The sequence below is a fragment of the Anomaloglossus baeobatrachus genome, chromosome 1 (genome assembly GCF_048569485.1).
Source record: "Anomaloglossus baeobatrachus isolate aAnoBae1 chromosome 1, aAnoBae1.hap1, whole genome shotgun sequence".
In the NCBI taxonomy this organism is placed as follows: domain Eukaryota; kingdom Metazoa; phylum Chordata; class Amphibia; order Anura; family Aromobatidae; genus Anomaloglossus; species Anomaloglossus baeobatrachus.
Genome location: NC_134353.1, coordinates 799,272,705 through 799,290,054, shown reverse-complemented (window position 1 = coordinate 799,290,054; position 17,350 = coordinate 799,272,705). Strand labels below are relative to the sequence as shown.

At 42.3% G+C, this 17,350-nt stretch overlaps 1 protein-coding gene across 1 annotated transcript in view; it reads right to left on the bottom strand.

Annotated features, from left to right (window-relative positions):
- Positions 1–17,350, bottom strand: part of EPB41L4A (erythrocyte membrane protein band 4.1 like 4A) — a 386,643-nt gene that overhangs the window by 153,431 nt on the left and 215,862 nt on the right. The window contains exons 8-9 of the mRNA XM_075325013.1: positions 5,042–5,130; positions 513–576 (exon numbers count right to left, since the gene is read on the bottom strand). Coding sequence (XP_075181128.1) covers positions 513–576; positions 5,042–5,130 — 153 coding nt within the window. The remainder of the gene's footprint in view (positions 1–512; positions 577–5,041; positions 5,131–17,350) is intronic.

The window sequence follows — 17,350 nt, the reverse complement described above, 5'->3', positions numbered from 1 at the left end:
CTGCATACATGAAATCATGGTCATGTGCTGACTAGATGTACATGGCTTCACTCAATACAAGTGAATTAAGCGAAGCCAGATGAGTGCACTCACAATGTACCCGGATGTACGCAAATCAGAAACTTGTGTTCACGTGAACACCCGCTCCCAACACTGGAGAATCCTGACAGTGCGCTTTGAGGATTCAAAAGCACCCAGCCTGGACAACCCCATTAATTCACTGTACAAGTAACAACTGAGTCTGTAAAATTGTCCTTATTAAAATTATTACATTTCAAGTATAATTCAAGCTGTTGGTTTTTTTCATAATTATGTGATACATTTGTTTTAATAAATGATATAATATAAATGCATTGTATAATTTCCTTATCTGTATACATTTGTACATGTCATTTTTATCCCTTTCTTCTTTTCATTATCCCTTGAATCCTATTATTCCATGCAGCTAGTTATGTCACTATTAATGACATCATGGCAAAAGTCTATGAACACCGACAGTTTAATTTACTTACATCTTTTCCAACAACTCGTAGTTCAAACTGTGTCTCCTTGAAATGAATCTTTGTAATTCTAGGCCTATTAGAAAAAAAAGGACTCACAATTACTTGTATTTTTGACTGCATGGTTCGCAAGGAAAAGTTCACAATTTTAATTAAATTTCCAGCAAGCTGTTCCCGAGATATTCTGTGTACACAGGTTTTTGGATCAGGGCTGAATAGTAAGTTGTGCCAACAGCAGATTACATAACCTTGTATCGATATCTACATTCCATTCACCATGTAAATGTTAACGAGCAGCGAGTCCAAACGACAAGACAAAACAAACAAGCGCCAGAATGTACCATGCACACGAATGCGCTATTGTACACAAATGATAACTCCTTCATCTGCGCACCTTGTCTAACAATGTGCTTGTAAGGCTCGGCCTACACTCAGACATTCCTCACATGCCTCCATAATGAATACATTCAATCACTTCAATATTACTATTAAAAATGAAATTAATTTACTTATTCACAGAATAAGACTTTTTTGGTATTGTAACTTTTAAATTCTCTATTTTGATAAGGAGATTGTCCACTTCTAAACTGGCGACCTAATTTTAGGATAGGTCATCAAAATCAGATTTTTGTACAAAAATGGATCTTCAGAACCCAGGAGCAACCATTATAGAGTGCACCGAGTTTTCTGTTCCGATTTGAACACTGACTATGAAAATCACGCTACTACCATAAAGCAAAGTGGCGGTTTAACTATCAACTGCTATAGTTTTCTTTTAAGTCAAGCTAATGAGGTGATATATATAAAACAAAAAAAACAAACAAAAAAAAAATGAACTTGAGTTCTATAGTTTAATAATAATAATAATAATAATAATAATAATATTTATTTCTATAGCGCCAACATATTCCGCAGCGCTTTACAATTTAGGAGGATCATATACAAACAAGTAACAGTTATAGAAGATACAATAGTTAAAGGGAAAAAGGGCAACCCTGCTCGTGAGAGCTTACAATCTACAATGAGATGGGGGGGGGAGGTACAAGTGCTTATTTACAATGACAATCCAGCCATCTCAAGGAAATGGGGGATAGATAATGGCTTCTTGGACCAGTTGGCCAGAACCTTGAGATGCATTTGGGTGCCATGGAGTTTGACGTGGGGATATTTTCTGATAAGTTGTGGAGGGATTAGGTGAAATTAGTTCGGCTAGGGAGTGTGATAGGCCGCCCTAAGATGCGTTTTTAGGGTGCGTCTGAAGCTGAGTAACTTGTGATTCGTCCTAACTTCTTGGGGTAGAGCGTTCCAGAGGTTTGGTGCAGCTCGGAAGAAGTCTTGGATTCGGGAGTGGGAGGTCCGAATTAGTGTGGATGTTAGTCGACAGTCATTTGCAGAGCGTTTACAACTGGTCCTTCGAAAGTCTTAAAATTAGGTAAATACAACCTCAGATGAACAATAATATATGGCAAATTACACTATTATTTAACAAAAACTAGTCTGTGTGTAGAAATAAAGTACACTCTTAGGGGTACTTTGCACGTTGCGACATCGGTACTGCGATATTGTCGGGGGTCAAAATCGAAAGTGACGTACATCCGGTGCAGGTAACGACATCGCAACGTGTAAAGCCTAGGAGAGAAGATGAACGAGTGTGAAACAGTCAAAAATCGGTGATCTGTGTCACGTCGTTCATTTTCATAATGTCGGTGCGTCCGCAGGTATGTTGTTGTTTGTCGATCCTGCAGTGTGTGAAGCCGTAGGAGCGACAAACATCTCCTTACCTGCGCCCGCAGTCCACCGGCAATGCGGAAGGGAGAAGGTGGGCCCCTCCGCTTCTGTTGGCCGGCCGATTAGTGACGTCGCGGTGATGTGGCTGTGATGCCGAACACACCGCCTCCTTGAAGGAGGGATTCTTCGGCAGTCACAGCGACGTCGCCGACCAGGAAAGTGCGTGTGAAGCTACCGTAGCGATAATGTTCGCTACGGCAGCTATCACAAGATATCGCATGTGCTACAGGGGCGGGTACTATCGCGCTCGGCATCGCTATCATCGGCTAGCGATGTTGCAGCGTGCAAAGTACCCTTTAGGCTATGTGCGCACACTACTTTTTTTGATGCTGCATTTTTGTGCGTTTTTTGCCACACAAAAAACACACAAAAACGCACCCACGGCAAAACCGCATCGGTAAAAATGCATGCGTTTTTGCCGAGTTTCAGTGCATTTTTGGTTGCATTTTCTGCGTTTTTGATCTCTGCGTTTTTCTGCCTTTTTCCAATGCATTGCATGGGTGGAAAACGCAGTAAAACGCAGAAAAGAATTGACATGACCATTTTTTTTTTCAGCTCAGAAACGCAGCAAAAAAAAAAAAAAAAGTTGTGTGCAGACAGCAAAAATGAAAACTCATAGGCTTTGCTGGGGAAGCAAAGTGATGCAGTTTTGAGCCCAAAAACGCGCAAAAACGCCGCGAAAAACGCACTGTGCACACATAGCCTTACTGCTTCCACAAAAATTAATCCATTAAATAGCCGGCAAACACAGCTAAGAATGACCACTTCTATAAAAGCAGATGTTTAGGGACGTTCGAGTGTAACACACTCATCAGTTCAAAATCATCCCAGCAATGAGTATCCTACCACATTTACCCAAAGGACAAACTGAGCAGTGCTCAGAGAAACTGCACACAAAAAAAACCACAAGAGCTACAGCTCAGACTTTAAAGGTATGAGGCATGTATAACATGTTAAATCTTCAAGTTTCTCACTGTACTATTGGAAAAAAAAGAATAAATACCATATATACTCATGTATAAGCTGACTGTTTCAGCACATTTGTTATGCTGAAAACGACCCCCTTGGCTTATACTCTAGTTCCTTTGGTCTTCTTGCAAACTGCTGGCACACAGACCCCTCGATGATATCAGTCGGTACACAAGGCCGCAGATGTCATCAGCGCTTTACTTCAGTTGACTGATTTTGCGACGCCACAAATCATTCAACTGGAGTAAATAAAGCGATGAAGGCAGCGTCGGCACTGTGTTCCGGACGAGATCATACAGGGGTCTATGTGCCTGCGGTTCACAAGAAGGAGGTTAGAAGGACACCGAGGGAACAGAGGACAGGTCATAACAATTTTTTGTGTATATATGTGAATAACGGCATAAAAGGGGGCAAGAAGGGGACCAGTATGAGGACATTACTTAAGGATGGGCTCATTACTACAGGGCACAAGGAAAGGACACATTTCTACAGGGCACAAGGATGGCATACATTACTGCAGGGTACAACAATGGTACATATTACTACTGGGCACAAGGATGGGGAACATTACATTAAATTGGTATCTATTTTTATTTTTGAATTTTACCAGTAGCTGCTGCATTTCCCACCCTAGGCTTATACTCGAGTCAATAAGTTTTCCCAGTTTTTTTGTGGTAAAATTAGGTGCCTCGGCTTATATTCGGGTCGGCTTATACTCGAGTATATACAGTAAGGTTTTTTTTTGCAAGTTGCATCTAAACAAATCACAAGACTTCTGTATCAATGTCATTTAGACAAATGAAATCAAAGTGGAGAGGTCTAGCTAGCTATTATGCTTTGCTCCATATTTGCGAAAAGCCAAACAAACACCACATATCAGCAAAAATACCTCACACAATCTGTCAAGCACAGTGGTGAAGGGCTGATCATTTTGGCTTGTTTTGCAAACACGGGACCTGGGTATCTTGTAGTCATAAAGTCAACCATAAACTCCTCTGTATATTAAAGCATTCTATCTGAAGCTATCTATCCAAAATCTAAGGCTTGACCGAAACTGGGTCATGTAACAGGACAATGATCCCAAGCAAATTAGTAAATCTACTTCAAAGTAGCTGAAAAAGAAAAGAAACAATGTGCTGTAATGGCCTAGCCAAAGTCCAGGCCTCAACTTTATTGAAATGCTGTGGCGGGATCTTAAAGAAAACCTGTTGTTATCGGATTCATGCAACCCAGACTGTGGACATCATGAATCTAAGCCGGGCTGCACTATTGCAGCTAAGTATATATTTCTCTATAGATCCGGCTGGGGACCATAGTTGGATACTAGACTACTCCAGCTCTGCCCTCGGCTGGCTCTTCCCAGTTGCGGACCAGTCTAGGCTAGCTATGATGTGTACTCAATTTTTCACACAGTACTTCTTCATTTTAGCCTAGTTTTCATTAAAAAAAAAAATTAAAAAAGAAATACACTACAAGAACTAACCTTCCACTTCAATTTGTCATGTTTTTTCATCTGTGATTTTATTACCTAGTTTTAAGACATTCTAACTGCCAGATGTTTTTCATGATGTACTGATATACAAAAAAAATCATAAATTTCAAATAGGGTGTACTTAATATTTTATATGCAAAATCATGGGAAAAAACTATATCTGTCAGCTGTTTTACACAGTAGTCTTAGCATTTAATGAGTAACTACATTTGAAGTCTTATGACCCTATTAAAAGACAAAACTAAATTAAAATATATCATCAAATCATCTAATGTTTTAAAGAAAAACTTACCAAAAATATTTCCCCACTTGCTTCTTATTCTTGTATACAACCAGCCCCACAGGGGTGAGACCTAAAAAGTATTCAGAATTGTTTTCCCCCTATAAAAAAAAATACATATGATGAGCCACAAAGTACTAGCAAATATGACTGACTATCTCTAATGCCATGACTGTTGTACAGAAGACACAGGCTTTACATGTGTTGCATCTAAAACACCTTATTGTTACATAGTTATATAGGTTGAAACAAAGACTTCGATCCATCAAGTTCTACCAATTATACATATTCTGTTGCGAGAGTATTTATAACCCACAATGCCATTTGTTGTGTTGTGAGAAATGTATCCAGCACTTTTTTAAATCCTGTCTGTCCTCTAAATTGAAATGTCTGTCCTCTTGTGGGGTAGGGCATTCCTTCGTCTGACTGCTTAAACTGTAAAGAACCCTTTCCTTTATCGCTGGCGGAATCATCTTTCCTGCATCTGTAATGAATTTGCCCTGGTCCTTTGACCACACATGTATTTGCACATATAAATTTCATCGCCTATAACCCTTTTTTTTTTTTTAACAAACCCAACGTTTTCAACCTCTCATCATAATGGAGGCCTTCCATTACTTGCAATAATCTAATTGCTCGCCTTTGAACTAACTTCTGAATGTCCTTTTTAAAATGTGGAGCCCAAAACTGGGTCCCATATTCTAGATGTGGCCTTACAAGTGATTTCTACAATACGTTGGGATCACGGAATTTTAGCTCTTTTTTTATACGCCCTAAAATCTTGGTCACTCCCTTTATGTATTTTAGGCCTCTTTCAAACAACCATAATACATGCGTTTTGTTTTTTTATTAGAGTTACAGTCGCCACAGCCAAATTCCAAAGATTCATCAGAATTGAGGTTAAAAGTCTACAGTTCTCAAACTCTGATTCTGCTGAACTGCAGGAGATCTGGGTGTTTGTGGCTGTGATATGCATAAAAAGTGCCCATATTACGACTGTCTGCAAGCTGCCTTAGGCCTCCTGCACAAAAACAAAACGCATGTCTGGCACATTTCACTTTGACCATCTGTGTGCAATCCGTATGTCGGCCGTGGGTCCCCACTTTTTTTTTGTAACCAGCAAAGATAATGCAGACAGCTGTGAGCTGATATCAGGCTGGGAAGGTGCATGGTATTGGGCATTTCCCAGACTAAGGCTAGATTCGCACACTGCGTCTTTTTGACGCTGCGTTTTTGTGCGTTTTTGGCCGCTAAAAACACACAAAAACGCACCTGCGTCGAAAAACGCATCAAAAAACGCGTGCGTTTTTGCCGTGATTTGGTGCGTTTTTGGCTGCGTTTTGCTGTGTTTTTGATCTCTGCGTTTTGCTGCGTTTTTCCAATGCATTGCATGGGGGGAAAACGCAGAAAAACGCAGGAAAGAACTGACATGTCCATTTTTTTTTTTTAACTCAAAAACGCAGGTAAAAAAAACAGATGTGTGCGGACAGCAAAAATGAAAACTCCTGCAGTTTTGAGGCCAAAAACGCACCCGAAAAACGCGCAAAAACGCCGCGAAAAACGCACTGTGCGCACATAGCCTAACAATTCCAGCCTGCAGCTGCCCCAGAGGTGATGCATCACAAGATGCTCCAATTGTGGAGCTTCGCAATTGATCTGGTGCTTTTGCAATCTGGGTACTGGTTTTTGGGGTTCTTCAGCTGTGAAGCGTCAAAAAACACAGCTGGCATCAAGCCCTGGTGTTAGTAATGGAGAGGTGTCTATCAGACTACCCCATTACTAACCCAGTAATATATATATATAAAAAAAAGTCACAGTGGGATGCATCTGGGACATAATAGACATGGATGACCCAGATATTAAAAACGTATAATTTTGTTGGAAACCATTATTATATTTTGCCTGATTACAAAATTTCAGCCACTATATTATTATAACAAAATGTTATAATCATAACAAATGAGTCGGCTTACCATATTTCATACTGAAAAATGCATATATAACATAAATCTCCATAAAATATATTATAATTTATACTTTGCTCAATGAAGAATGAAATATGAATTCTCATTTCAAACACATAAAACTATAAGGCTGGTAATAAAGCAAATTCCCTCAGATAGTGCTAATGGAACGGAAACATTTACATTGTAAAACCTTTATGCCTGTAATTGAATATGGGAAATACATTTATTGTGCCGGTTTTATTATGCTCAGCGCGGACACATTACAGCCAATTAACAGTTTACAAAGAGTCCGCATGCCGTGATGAGATCAAGTACTAAAGTCAATGAAACTAATCTGGCCGAGGATGTATTCATTTCTACGTATGTGTTATATGAAGTACTTTGGCTTTTTGCATTACAAAATGTGAGCCAACATTGGTAAAAATATCAGGGCTGGAACAACTAAGTGCAGCAAACACTCCCTAGAGTACATCACAGCTTAATATGGGGGAGAAGAATTTAATCAAGCAAAATTTGGGAGTAACTGATTAAATCTAATGTTTTGTGAGATATTCTTAATTTAAAGTATGTGGGAGTGAGATGAGGATAATTAAGAATTTATAATGTCTCCTAAAGAGTAACTAAACTTTTATTAGATTTTTTATCATTTGGAACCTCTTTAAAAAACTTGTAAATCACATCGAGTGCTCAAACCTTTATGGATAGAGCCCAGCCTTGGCACGAGTGTGTGCACAACAGTGTATGTGCGCAATAGAGTCCATGAGCCCAAATACTACTGTGTGCACTCATACAGAAACGGAGCGCTTTGGCCTGCTGAGCTGAGCGCTGTGGTTTGAGCGATCCACCAATCAGGACTGAGCAACCACTTATCTACACAATGTTTAATGGGCTACAAAATAAATAAATAATAATAATAATAATAATAAAAAAAAAAAAAGATTAGAGTACAGATATACATCTCTGGCTGCCTATTGGCTAGGGAAACAATTTTATACCTCAACAAGCTTTACTTTACTTTACTTCTTGCTTTACTGTGTAGTGAGAAACAGAATCTGCATGGAAACAGGTCCAAATGGCTTAATACCGGACCAAGCAAATGTACCGTGTGACTGCTGCAGACTTACAGGGGTATTCCCATCTCCAAGATCCTATCCCAATATCTAGTAGGTATAATAATAATATTAGCAAATACCTCCAATTAGAAAAATAGTATAGTTCTCCTGATTCACTATGTTGCTTAACTCATGTTAAGGGCATTGCAGGACCTTAGGTATCCATGATTATGACTATGAGCAGCTAACTAACTGACTACGTATATGCATGTCGTACCCATGGATACCTTAAGCCCTGCAATGAACATGAGGTAAGCAACATAGTGAATCAGGAGAACTATACTACATTTCTAATCAGAGATATTTGCCAATATTATTATACCTACAATATATTGGGATAGGATCTTGGAGTTGGGAATAACCCTTTAAAAATTAATTTTGAAGCCATTCCCTTGAGCAGTATTAGAGTATGTCCCACCCCTGAAGAACGTACTATAAGGAAACACAAGAGCAAATATCCAAATGACTCCCGCCCTTTGGAAGGATGATCCTCTCAAATAAGATGTGCATTATGCACAGTATGCTATAAGTGAAAATCTATCACTCAGTCTAGTCTGGATTAAGGCTATGACCTTCGGAAGTGGTGGTCTTTTGGAGATTTTTCACTATAATGTAGTTTCCCAATTTCTCACATTATGTAGTACAACTATTACACATTATGGTATACAGAGAATTACGCAGACAATCATGGCTGACAAAACTACGGCCAATTGTTATGAGGCTGCTTTGATAGAATAGAGGAAACTATAAGGTGTCAGAACTGTTCTTGAATCTTAAACTATTCAGGAAAATCTCAATCTTTGTGGTGATTTCCTTCCGAGGGGTTTCAAAATCCCTCAATTGCTCCTTAGCAACCAATTCACGGTACTTCTTCACTATGCTACTAATTTAAAAGCGAATGCCATAGAGATCAATGGCGTTCAAGTGCAAATTAGTAACAATGCATGCGCGGCGGTGCTACAGGAAATCCTCACAAAGGAAACCTTCACAGAGGTAGCTAATGTCACGGATTTTAGAGGAAAATCAAATGCCTATGTTGGCCTCAAAAGTCTCTAGATCTAACAGTCTGTGACGCTTTATAGTAGTTTCTTCAATGTATATTATTTTTTTTAAATTCTTTATTTTTTTTTTTTTTTTTTTTTTTCCAAAACGTTTTTTATTGATTTTTCAAATTTGTAAAAACATGACAAGTATCATTGCAAAAGAAGAACATTCGTCTGACAAAATGTGACATAGAGGTGGGTGATACCCCAATTTGGAGTTCCATGTTGCTGTTCGATTTAAGATAGTATACAGTAACATTAAACCAAAACATAGGTAATGAAATATAATATAACATATGCAATACAATTCGTTAAATCTCTGTGTCGTCCCTGAATGATTTCAATTTTGCTAGCGTGTCTTGGTATTCCCAACCGTCTCGTCTCCCCCTCCCGCCAGAGCCCCCTCCTAGGTGATTCTCAGTTTACCCAGGCTGTCCTGGATATCGCTCAGGATATACCACTCCGAGTGAACAAAAGGTGCCATCAGGTTAATTATTTCTCCCTGTGTGAATTGGCTTTCAATAAAATGTCTCCATCTCACAAAAAACTTGGCTGTCAACCCATCTTTATCCCTCTCCGCTTCTAGTTTTTCCCACTTCAGAAGGTTGTGTAGTTCGCCCACAACCTCCTTTATGGATGGGCCCTCCCTTTGAATCCAGTGTTTTAAGATGCAACGCTTAGCTATCAAGGCTATGTCATGCATTATTGCGTATTTCCTCTTTTCCTGCGTGCTCGGTCCTCCTCCTACTCCTCCCTCAAAGGAGTGGAAAATCCACACCATTAAGTCTAGTTTGCTGAAAATTCCCCATGTTGACTGGGCAAATAGTCTGACTTGGTTCCAGAACCTAGCGATTGTCTCACATTCCCATAGCCCATGCAGCATATCCGTTTTTTCTTTTTGACACTTAGGACACCACCTATCCCTACCTGGTATGTTGAAACCTATAATGGCCCTATGTAGAATTCTGAATTGAGTGTCTCTCCATCTCTCATTGGTAATATGTTTCCGCACTTGTACCCATCCTCTCAGTATATCATCCACCACTTCTTCCCTTCCCAATTGTTTCCCCCACGCTTTTAAAGTCCGACTATCCTCCCGTGAGATAAGCACCCCCCTTAGCGATCGATAAATTTTAGAGACATTTATACTTGTTACATCACATTCCAGTAACTCATCAATCGAACTTCTGTTCAGCTCTCTTCCAACCACACCCAGGTCTCCTATTATTCCATGTTTCAATTGTTCATACTGGATGACATGTGAGCTATTAAGGTTGTACTTATCCAGCACTTCCCGACCTGTCATCCACCTCCTGTCCTCCACATTCATAACATCTATCATTCTCCTGACTCCCCTCTCTTTCCATCTAGTAAATAGCTTGTTTTCTCGTCCCAGGGGAAAATTTGGGAATGCCCAGGGGTTCAAGTACTTGGACACTTTCCATGAGAGCCCCAGTTTTTTCCTTACCGACTTCCATGTTAGCATGGTGTCTCGGAATATAATTGAGTTCCTTATGTGCCCTTCAACCCTGGATAGTGGGGAGTGCAGAATGGACGTCAGATCCCACGGTGACGCATATTTAGTTTCCATCGCATGATCTGAGTGCCTACTCGTTCCTCTCACCCAATCAATTACATGCCTCATGATACATACAAGATTATACCCTTGGACATCTGGAAAGTTTAGACCTCCCTCCTCTGCTGACTTCATCAGCGTACGCAGCTTTATTCTGGGTTTCCTTCCCCTCCACAGAAATTCTGTATACGCGGAGTTGAGCTTATTCACATCCTTTAGTTTTAGCAATAGCGGGATTGTCTGGAAGGGATACAGCAGCCTAGGAAAGCTCATCATTTTTATCAGGTGACATCTTGCCAGTAATGGAAGTGGCAGACCTTTCCATCCCTTTAATTGAACTATAATTTTCCTGATTAGCGGTCCATAATTCAAGTTATAGATTGTTTCCACCGATCTTCCTATATGCACTCCCAGGTATTTAATTGAAGATTGTGCTATAGGAATTCCACATAGACAGCCATCCCTTATTTGTCCCCCCATTGTCCCATGATGCCCCTTTAGGAACATGATCTCGCATTTTTTTTTGTTCAGTTTGAAACCGGAGAATGAGCCAAATTTTTCAATCAAGGCAAGAGTCTGTGGCAAATCCGCACCGGGGTCCCCCATATAAAGTATGATGTCATCAGCAAAAAGCGCTGTCTTTACTTCTGAACCCCTTATCTTGATTCCTTTAAAGCTATTTTGTCCCTGTAGTATTCTTGACAACGGCTCGATTGCCAGGTTGAATAAAAGAGGAGATAATGGGCAGCCCTGTCTTGTTCCCTTCATCAAAGGGAACACGTCTGATAGAAAGCCCGGAGTGTGAACCCTAGCTCCCGAGTTGGCATAAAGGTTTCTAATGTAAAGTCTCATCTTGCCTACAATCCCTATGGCCTCCATTACCCTGTCTAACCACCCCCAATTTACATTATCAAACGCTTTTTCTGCGTCAAGTGTAACTAGGGCAGGTCTAGCCCCTCCCTCAGTGAGACCCAGTCTAACCGCGTCTACCACTAGAATTGTCTTTCGGATATTGGTAACGGCATTTCTCCCCTTAATAAACCCCACCTGGTGATTCGTAATGATCCTAGGTAAGATCTCGGCCAGTCTATTAGCCATGATCTTGGACATAATTTTTAAATCCTGATTTATGAGCGATATAGGTCTATAACTAGAGGGATCATCCAGGTCCTTGGTTCCCTTGGGGAGTAATTTAATATATGCTATGTTGGAATTTTTGGGTATTTCCGCCCCTCCCAGGAAAGCATTAAAGACTGAGGTTAGATCCGGCGAGATCAGATCCTTCAGAGCCTTATAGAATTCACTATTGAAACCGTCAGGTCCCGGTGCCTTGTTGGTGTTAAGCTCCCCAATTGTTCTCGTCACCTCCTCTACTGTGATATCTGCGTTTAAGGCACTCAAATCTTCCTCCGTCAAGCTAGGCATTTGGGCTTGTCTTAGCCACTCTGCCTCATCAGTCATGTCGTTATTCCCTGACCCATATAGTTTTCTATAGTAATCTCCCAACAGTTTATTAATGTCCTTAGGATCCGTAGTCACCTCTCCCCCCTTTGTTTTCAGTTTAGAGATCACTGTCATCTTTCTGCTGCCCCTTGCCAGATTGGCCAACATCCTTCCCGCCTTGTTGCCAAACCTATGTAAGTCAACCTCCTTGTGCGACCAGAATAGTTGTTCCTTTTTTTTGGCCCATTCGTCAAATCCCTCTTTTGCCTCCAGCCATCTGCCTTTTGTCATGGGAGATCTATTTGTCACATAATTTGTATATGCTACCCGTACTGCTTCACTATGGAAATTATAATTCTCATTGGTTTTCCGTTTGATCATGGCTGCGTACCCCACCAGACGGCCCCTTAGGACCGCTTTTGCCGTTTCCCAAAATATCACTGGGGACTCTCTATGTTCCTTATTGTCCTCTGCGAATTCTCCCCACCACTCCTGTAGCACCTTGTGGAAATTATCTTGCCTGAGAAGGAACGATGGGAATCTCCATATGATATCTGTACCTCTCCTGAATTTCTCTCTAATGCCCAATCTCACCGGACTATGATCAGAGATCACCATATTCTCTATCACACAATCTTGCGTTCCACTCAGTAAATCCTGCGAGATCCAGAACTGATCAATACGTGACCAGCTATCATGAGGGTGAGAGAAGTGTGTATACTCTCTGTCATGTGGGTGAGTTAGTCTCCAGATGTCTTTCAGTCCTACGTCTTCTAATGTTACATCCCTATTGTCTAAACTCCTGCCCACATTAGCTGTCCCCTCCTCGCCCCTCCTCCTATCTTCAGCTGAGTCTGGGACAGTGTTAAAATCGCCTCCCACTATAATGTTAGCCTCCCCATCTGCTAATATGGTGGCCTTTATGTCATCATGGAATGTGATTTGTTGTGAATTTGGGCCATAGACATTATAAATACTGAGTTTACCCGCTGGACTAACGATTGTTAAGTGCTGCCACCTTCCATGGTCGTCTGCCTCATGTGCCACTACCTCATGACTGAATTGTTTATTTATTAGAATCATAGTGCCCGCTTTTCTACCTTGTGCCGCTGCCCCGTAAACGGTGCCCACCCAATGTTTCTTCATGCGGAAAAAGTCCTCCCCCCCCAAGTGGGTTTCCTGTAATAAGGCAATGTCTGTCTTTAGTCTTTTCAGATGTCTCAATATCATTGCTCGTTTGTTAGGTGATCTCAGCCCTTTAACATTCCACGTAGTTATCTGTATCATGTTAACCTGTGTATTCTGCTTTTACTACTCCCTCCCCCATGGGCCCCCTGCATCAAGGAAGACGAGATGTTCGACACTAGAATCACAGTTGGTACCACAAAATCGACACTCCCTTTCCCCACCTTGCAAATATAACAAATACAACAAAAAGCATGTAACTGTAAAACATATTTTCCCTTCCGAGAAATCCACGGCGTCTCCCGCCACGTTGGTGAGCTCCCCTATTCCTAGCCAAAATATGTAGCTCCCTAATCACCCCCCAAAAAATATATGTTCTATCCCCGGACTAACTTGAATAAGCCTTTGAAAATTATGCAAAAATTAGCACAGTATGTCAAAACCTCAGCAAGATTCTCCAGTCCTACTTATCTCTGACTCCAGGTAGCCATCAGTCCGCCCAGAACAGGCCCACTTCATTTGAATTTGGATGATGTTCCTGGACAAAGGAGAAAAAGAAAAAAAAGAAAAAAAAAGACCAAGGGGAGAGAAGATGGAGAAAGAAAGGAGAAGAACAAAAAAAAAAAAAAAGAGGGGGGGAAGAGGACCCAGACTTTGGGATGTTTTCCTCTCTTTTCTCCCTTCCCCCTCCTCCTCTCACCTCCCCAACCCTCTCTCCGTAATGCATCCTCCTCAACGCCTCTCCCTGTTTGGGAAGAGAGAAAAAAAAAAAAAAAAAAAAACAGGCAAAAAAAGGAAAAACAATGAGCGAGTTCCAGTTCAGGTATCATGGTTTCTCTCCAAGGGTTGGTTCCTGTGTTCCAGGCGAGAATTATGCTGTCGACCCGGGCTTGGCCTCCTTTCCTCCCTGGTCTCGACTTGCTTTTGTCCCCCAAGACGTCCCACATCTCTTCCTGAGCTTGTGGGGGATCCTCTTCTATTATTCCCTTCTCCACTAGCTCCTTTTTCTTGCCTTTCTGACCTAGTCTTGTTGAGCTCTGCCATAAGAATGTTTTCTGCTTCTTTGTAGTCCTTGTAGTATACAAACGAGCCATTGGGGTTTCTAACTTTCAGTGTAGCAGGGTATAATAGCTGGCACTTTACTTTTTTGTTGTACAGAAATGAGCAAATTTTGGTAAATTCTTTTCTCCTTCTGGATACTTCCGCTGAATAATCCCCAAAAATTAGCAGTCTGTTGCCTTGATATTGTAGTGGACGCTTTCGTTCTCTAAAGGCCCTCAATATTTCCTCCTTATGCTTATAATCAAGGTACTTGACAATCACCTGCCTGGCTCTTATCGGGGTATTCTTGTTTGAGTTTTGGCCCTCTCCCTTATTCGCCTCCTGGTGTCTCAGTGGACCCACTCTGTGGGCTCTTTCAACTCTGAATTTCGCCTTTATGCCCAGGGCCTGCGGTAGCTCCAACTCGCATATATTATCCAACCGTCCAATCGACACAGACTCTGGCAACCCGACTATACGTAAGTTGTTTCGTCTCGATCTGTTTTCCAAATCGTCCGCTTTATCCTTCAAGTATTCATTAGATTTTGCTAGAGCTGCTATTTGTGCTTGCATAGCCAGTATTGTCTCCTCGGAGTCAGATATTCTCTGCTCTGATTCTGCCAGTCTAGAGGCATGGGCATTTATCTGTTTTTGCATATTAGCTAATGATGTTTGTATGGCTGCCTCAATAGCCACTTTAACCTCTTTTGACAAGTGTGATGTCACTTCTTCAGCCAGTTTTTTATAGTCCACATTAAGCTTTTGTGTGTACTTGTCTTGGCCTGCAGGTGGTGCTGTTTTCTTAGTTCTCTTTGTCTGGACTGGGCCACCACCTCCATCCCCCAATAGCTTGCAGGCTTGTGATGTTGGTGTAGTAAGCTGCTTTTTGTTTCCTTTGGAAGGGGTATTATTAATTCTTGCATTTGACTTCCTGTGAGTCTGAGTGGGATTAATCTCCCTGTGCTGTTTGTCAGTTTCATCCTCCAACACTGCTGTGTCTCTGAGCTGCCCTGCTTTGCCTGCATCTTCTCTCCCCTCTGCCTCCATATCTCCTTCATCCTCCCATTGGGATCCACAGTCATCAGTCCCCTGCATCCACCTCTCTCCTGCTGTGTCCTCCTGTGACTCCTCGCTCATATCTTCCTTATCTCCTGTCTCCTCGCTCATATCTCCCTTAACTCTCCCCCTCCAGCTCTGTGTTTGCTTTTCTGTGTCTCTCACCATGCGTTCAGGCTCCTCCCCCATCAGGCTCGGCGCCATTATCTTATCTTCTCCTCTGTCCATATCAAAGCTTCTCCAGGCTGATTCACCGCTCCCAGAGCTTCTCAGGAGGTACCGTTCCATAGCTGTCTGCTTTAGGTAACCTCCTGTGCTGCTCTCTGTTTGGTGGCTCGTCCGGGGGGTCTGTTTTTAGTCGGTTTCTGTGAGGGGTGGCAGGAGCTTCTCCCCTAAGCTGCCACCTCAGCCAGGACAGGAACAGGAAGTCTAAATTCTTTATTTTAAAGACCGACACGAGAACATACAAAATAACAACTGTTCCACAAAGAGCAGAAAAACAGATTTCAAATATTTAACATTGACATATATCCCACCCTTCCGCTCTCCTGTACATATCTAATAACTGCAACTGCTCGAGACAGTCCCATTTTAATCCTTTTATGAACCAACCCAACATGGGTAGAATACAGAACATAGAAAGAGAGGGCAAAGCCCGAAAAGAATTTAGAACCAGGATAAGAGAAAAAGGTAGAGAGAGATTAAAGGGGAGGGGAGAGTAGGAGAAGATAGTGGGCAGAGAGGTGAGAGAAAGGGAAAGCGAGAAAAGAGGAGAAGAGGAGAAGAGAGAGGAAAAAAAAAAAAAAAAAAAAAAAAAAAGGGGGGGGGGGGGGGGGGAGGGAATGCTCCACCAGAGCCTCACAGCAGCCGTGGAGGAGCGAGTAATCTGGCGTAATCCGCCGAGTAAGTGAACTCCAACCATGGGAGCCAGGTCCTGCGAAAACCTTCCTGACTGTCATTGAGAGAGGATGTCAGGTCCTCCATGTGCCTTAGGTCATTAACCCTTGCAACCCACTGTGCCAGTGTAGGGGGGGTAGTAGACTTCCAGCCAAGCGGGATACAAGACCTGGCGGCCATTACCATAAACCTAAGCAAAGAGCGCTTGTATCTATGAGCCGGGAGTTCCGAAAACTGTAAGATATACAGTTCCGGACCCAATGCCTCAGCCGTGCCGGTCACCAGTCTAGTTACCTCCCTCACTCCTGACCAAAACCGCTGTAAAGAAGGGCAAGACCAAAAGATGTGCACGTAGTCACCCTCCCCCGAACCACACCTCCAGCAAACGGGATCGACTGAGGGGAATATCCTATGAAGCCTGGTCGGGACTCTATACCACCTGGTCAGAAGTTTGAAGTTGGCCTCCAACATTCTGGAACTGACCGAGGTTTTATGTGCCAACATTAGGACGTTGTTTCGCTGCGTGTCTGACAAGGTCGTCCCAAGGTCCCTTTCCCACTGCCGCAAATAAACCGGGGTGGGCAAATCTCCCGGGTCTGATAGCAGATTGTATGCCAGGGAAAGTGAGTGCCGCAGGGCCCCCTCTCCCAAGCACAATTTTTCGAATCTAGTGAGAGGCCCAGCATACCGGGCGAAGCAGGGAAGGGAGCTCAAGAAGTGTCTCAACTGCATTGCCCTCCATCTCCCCATGGGGTCCGGCGGCAGGAGACCACAAATATCCGAAAGAGACAACCAGTCACCCTCTCCTCCCATCTGGTAAGCTCTGAATCTGCCCCCCTGTACCCAGCTCCGAAAAACTGGATCTGAGAGGCCGGGACGGAAATCCGGATCTCCTATAATTGGTGACATGGGAGAAGGCAACGGCAGGAGAAGGCGCCGAACCTCTCCCCTCGAACAGCATTCCAGAGTAGCGCCAATGGTGGGATGAGATCTCACAGAGG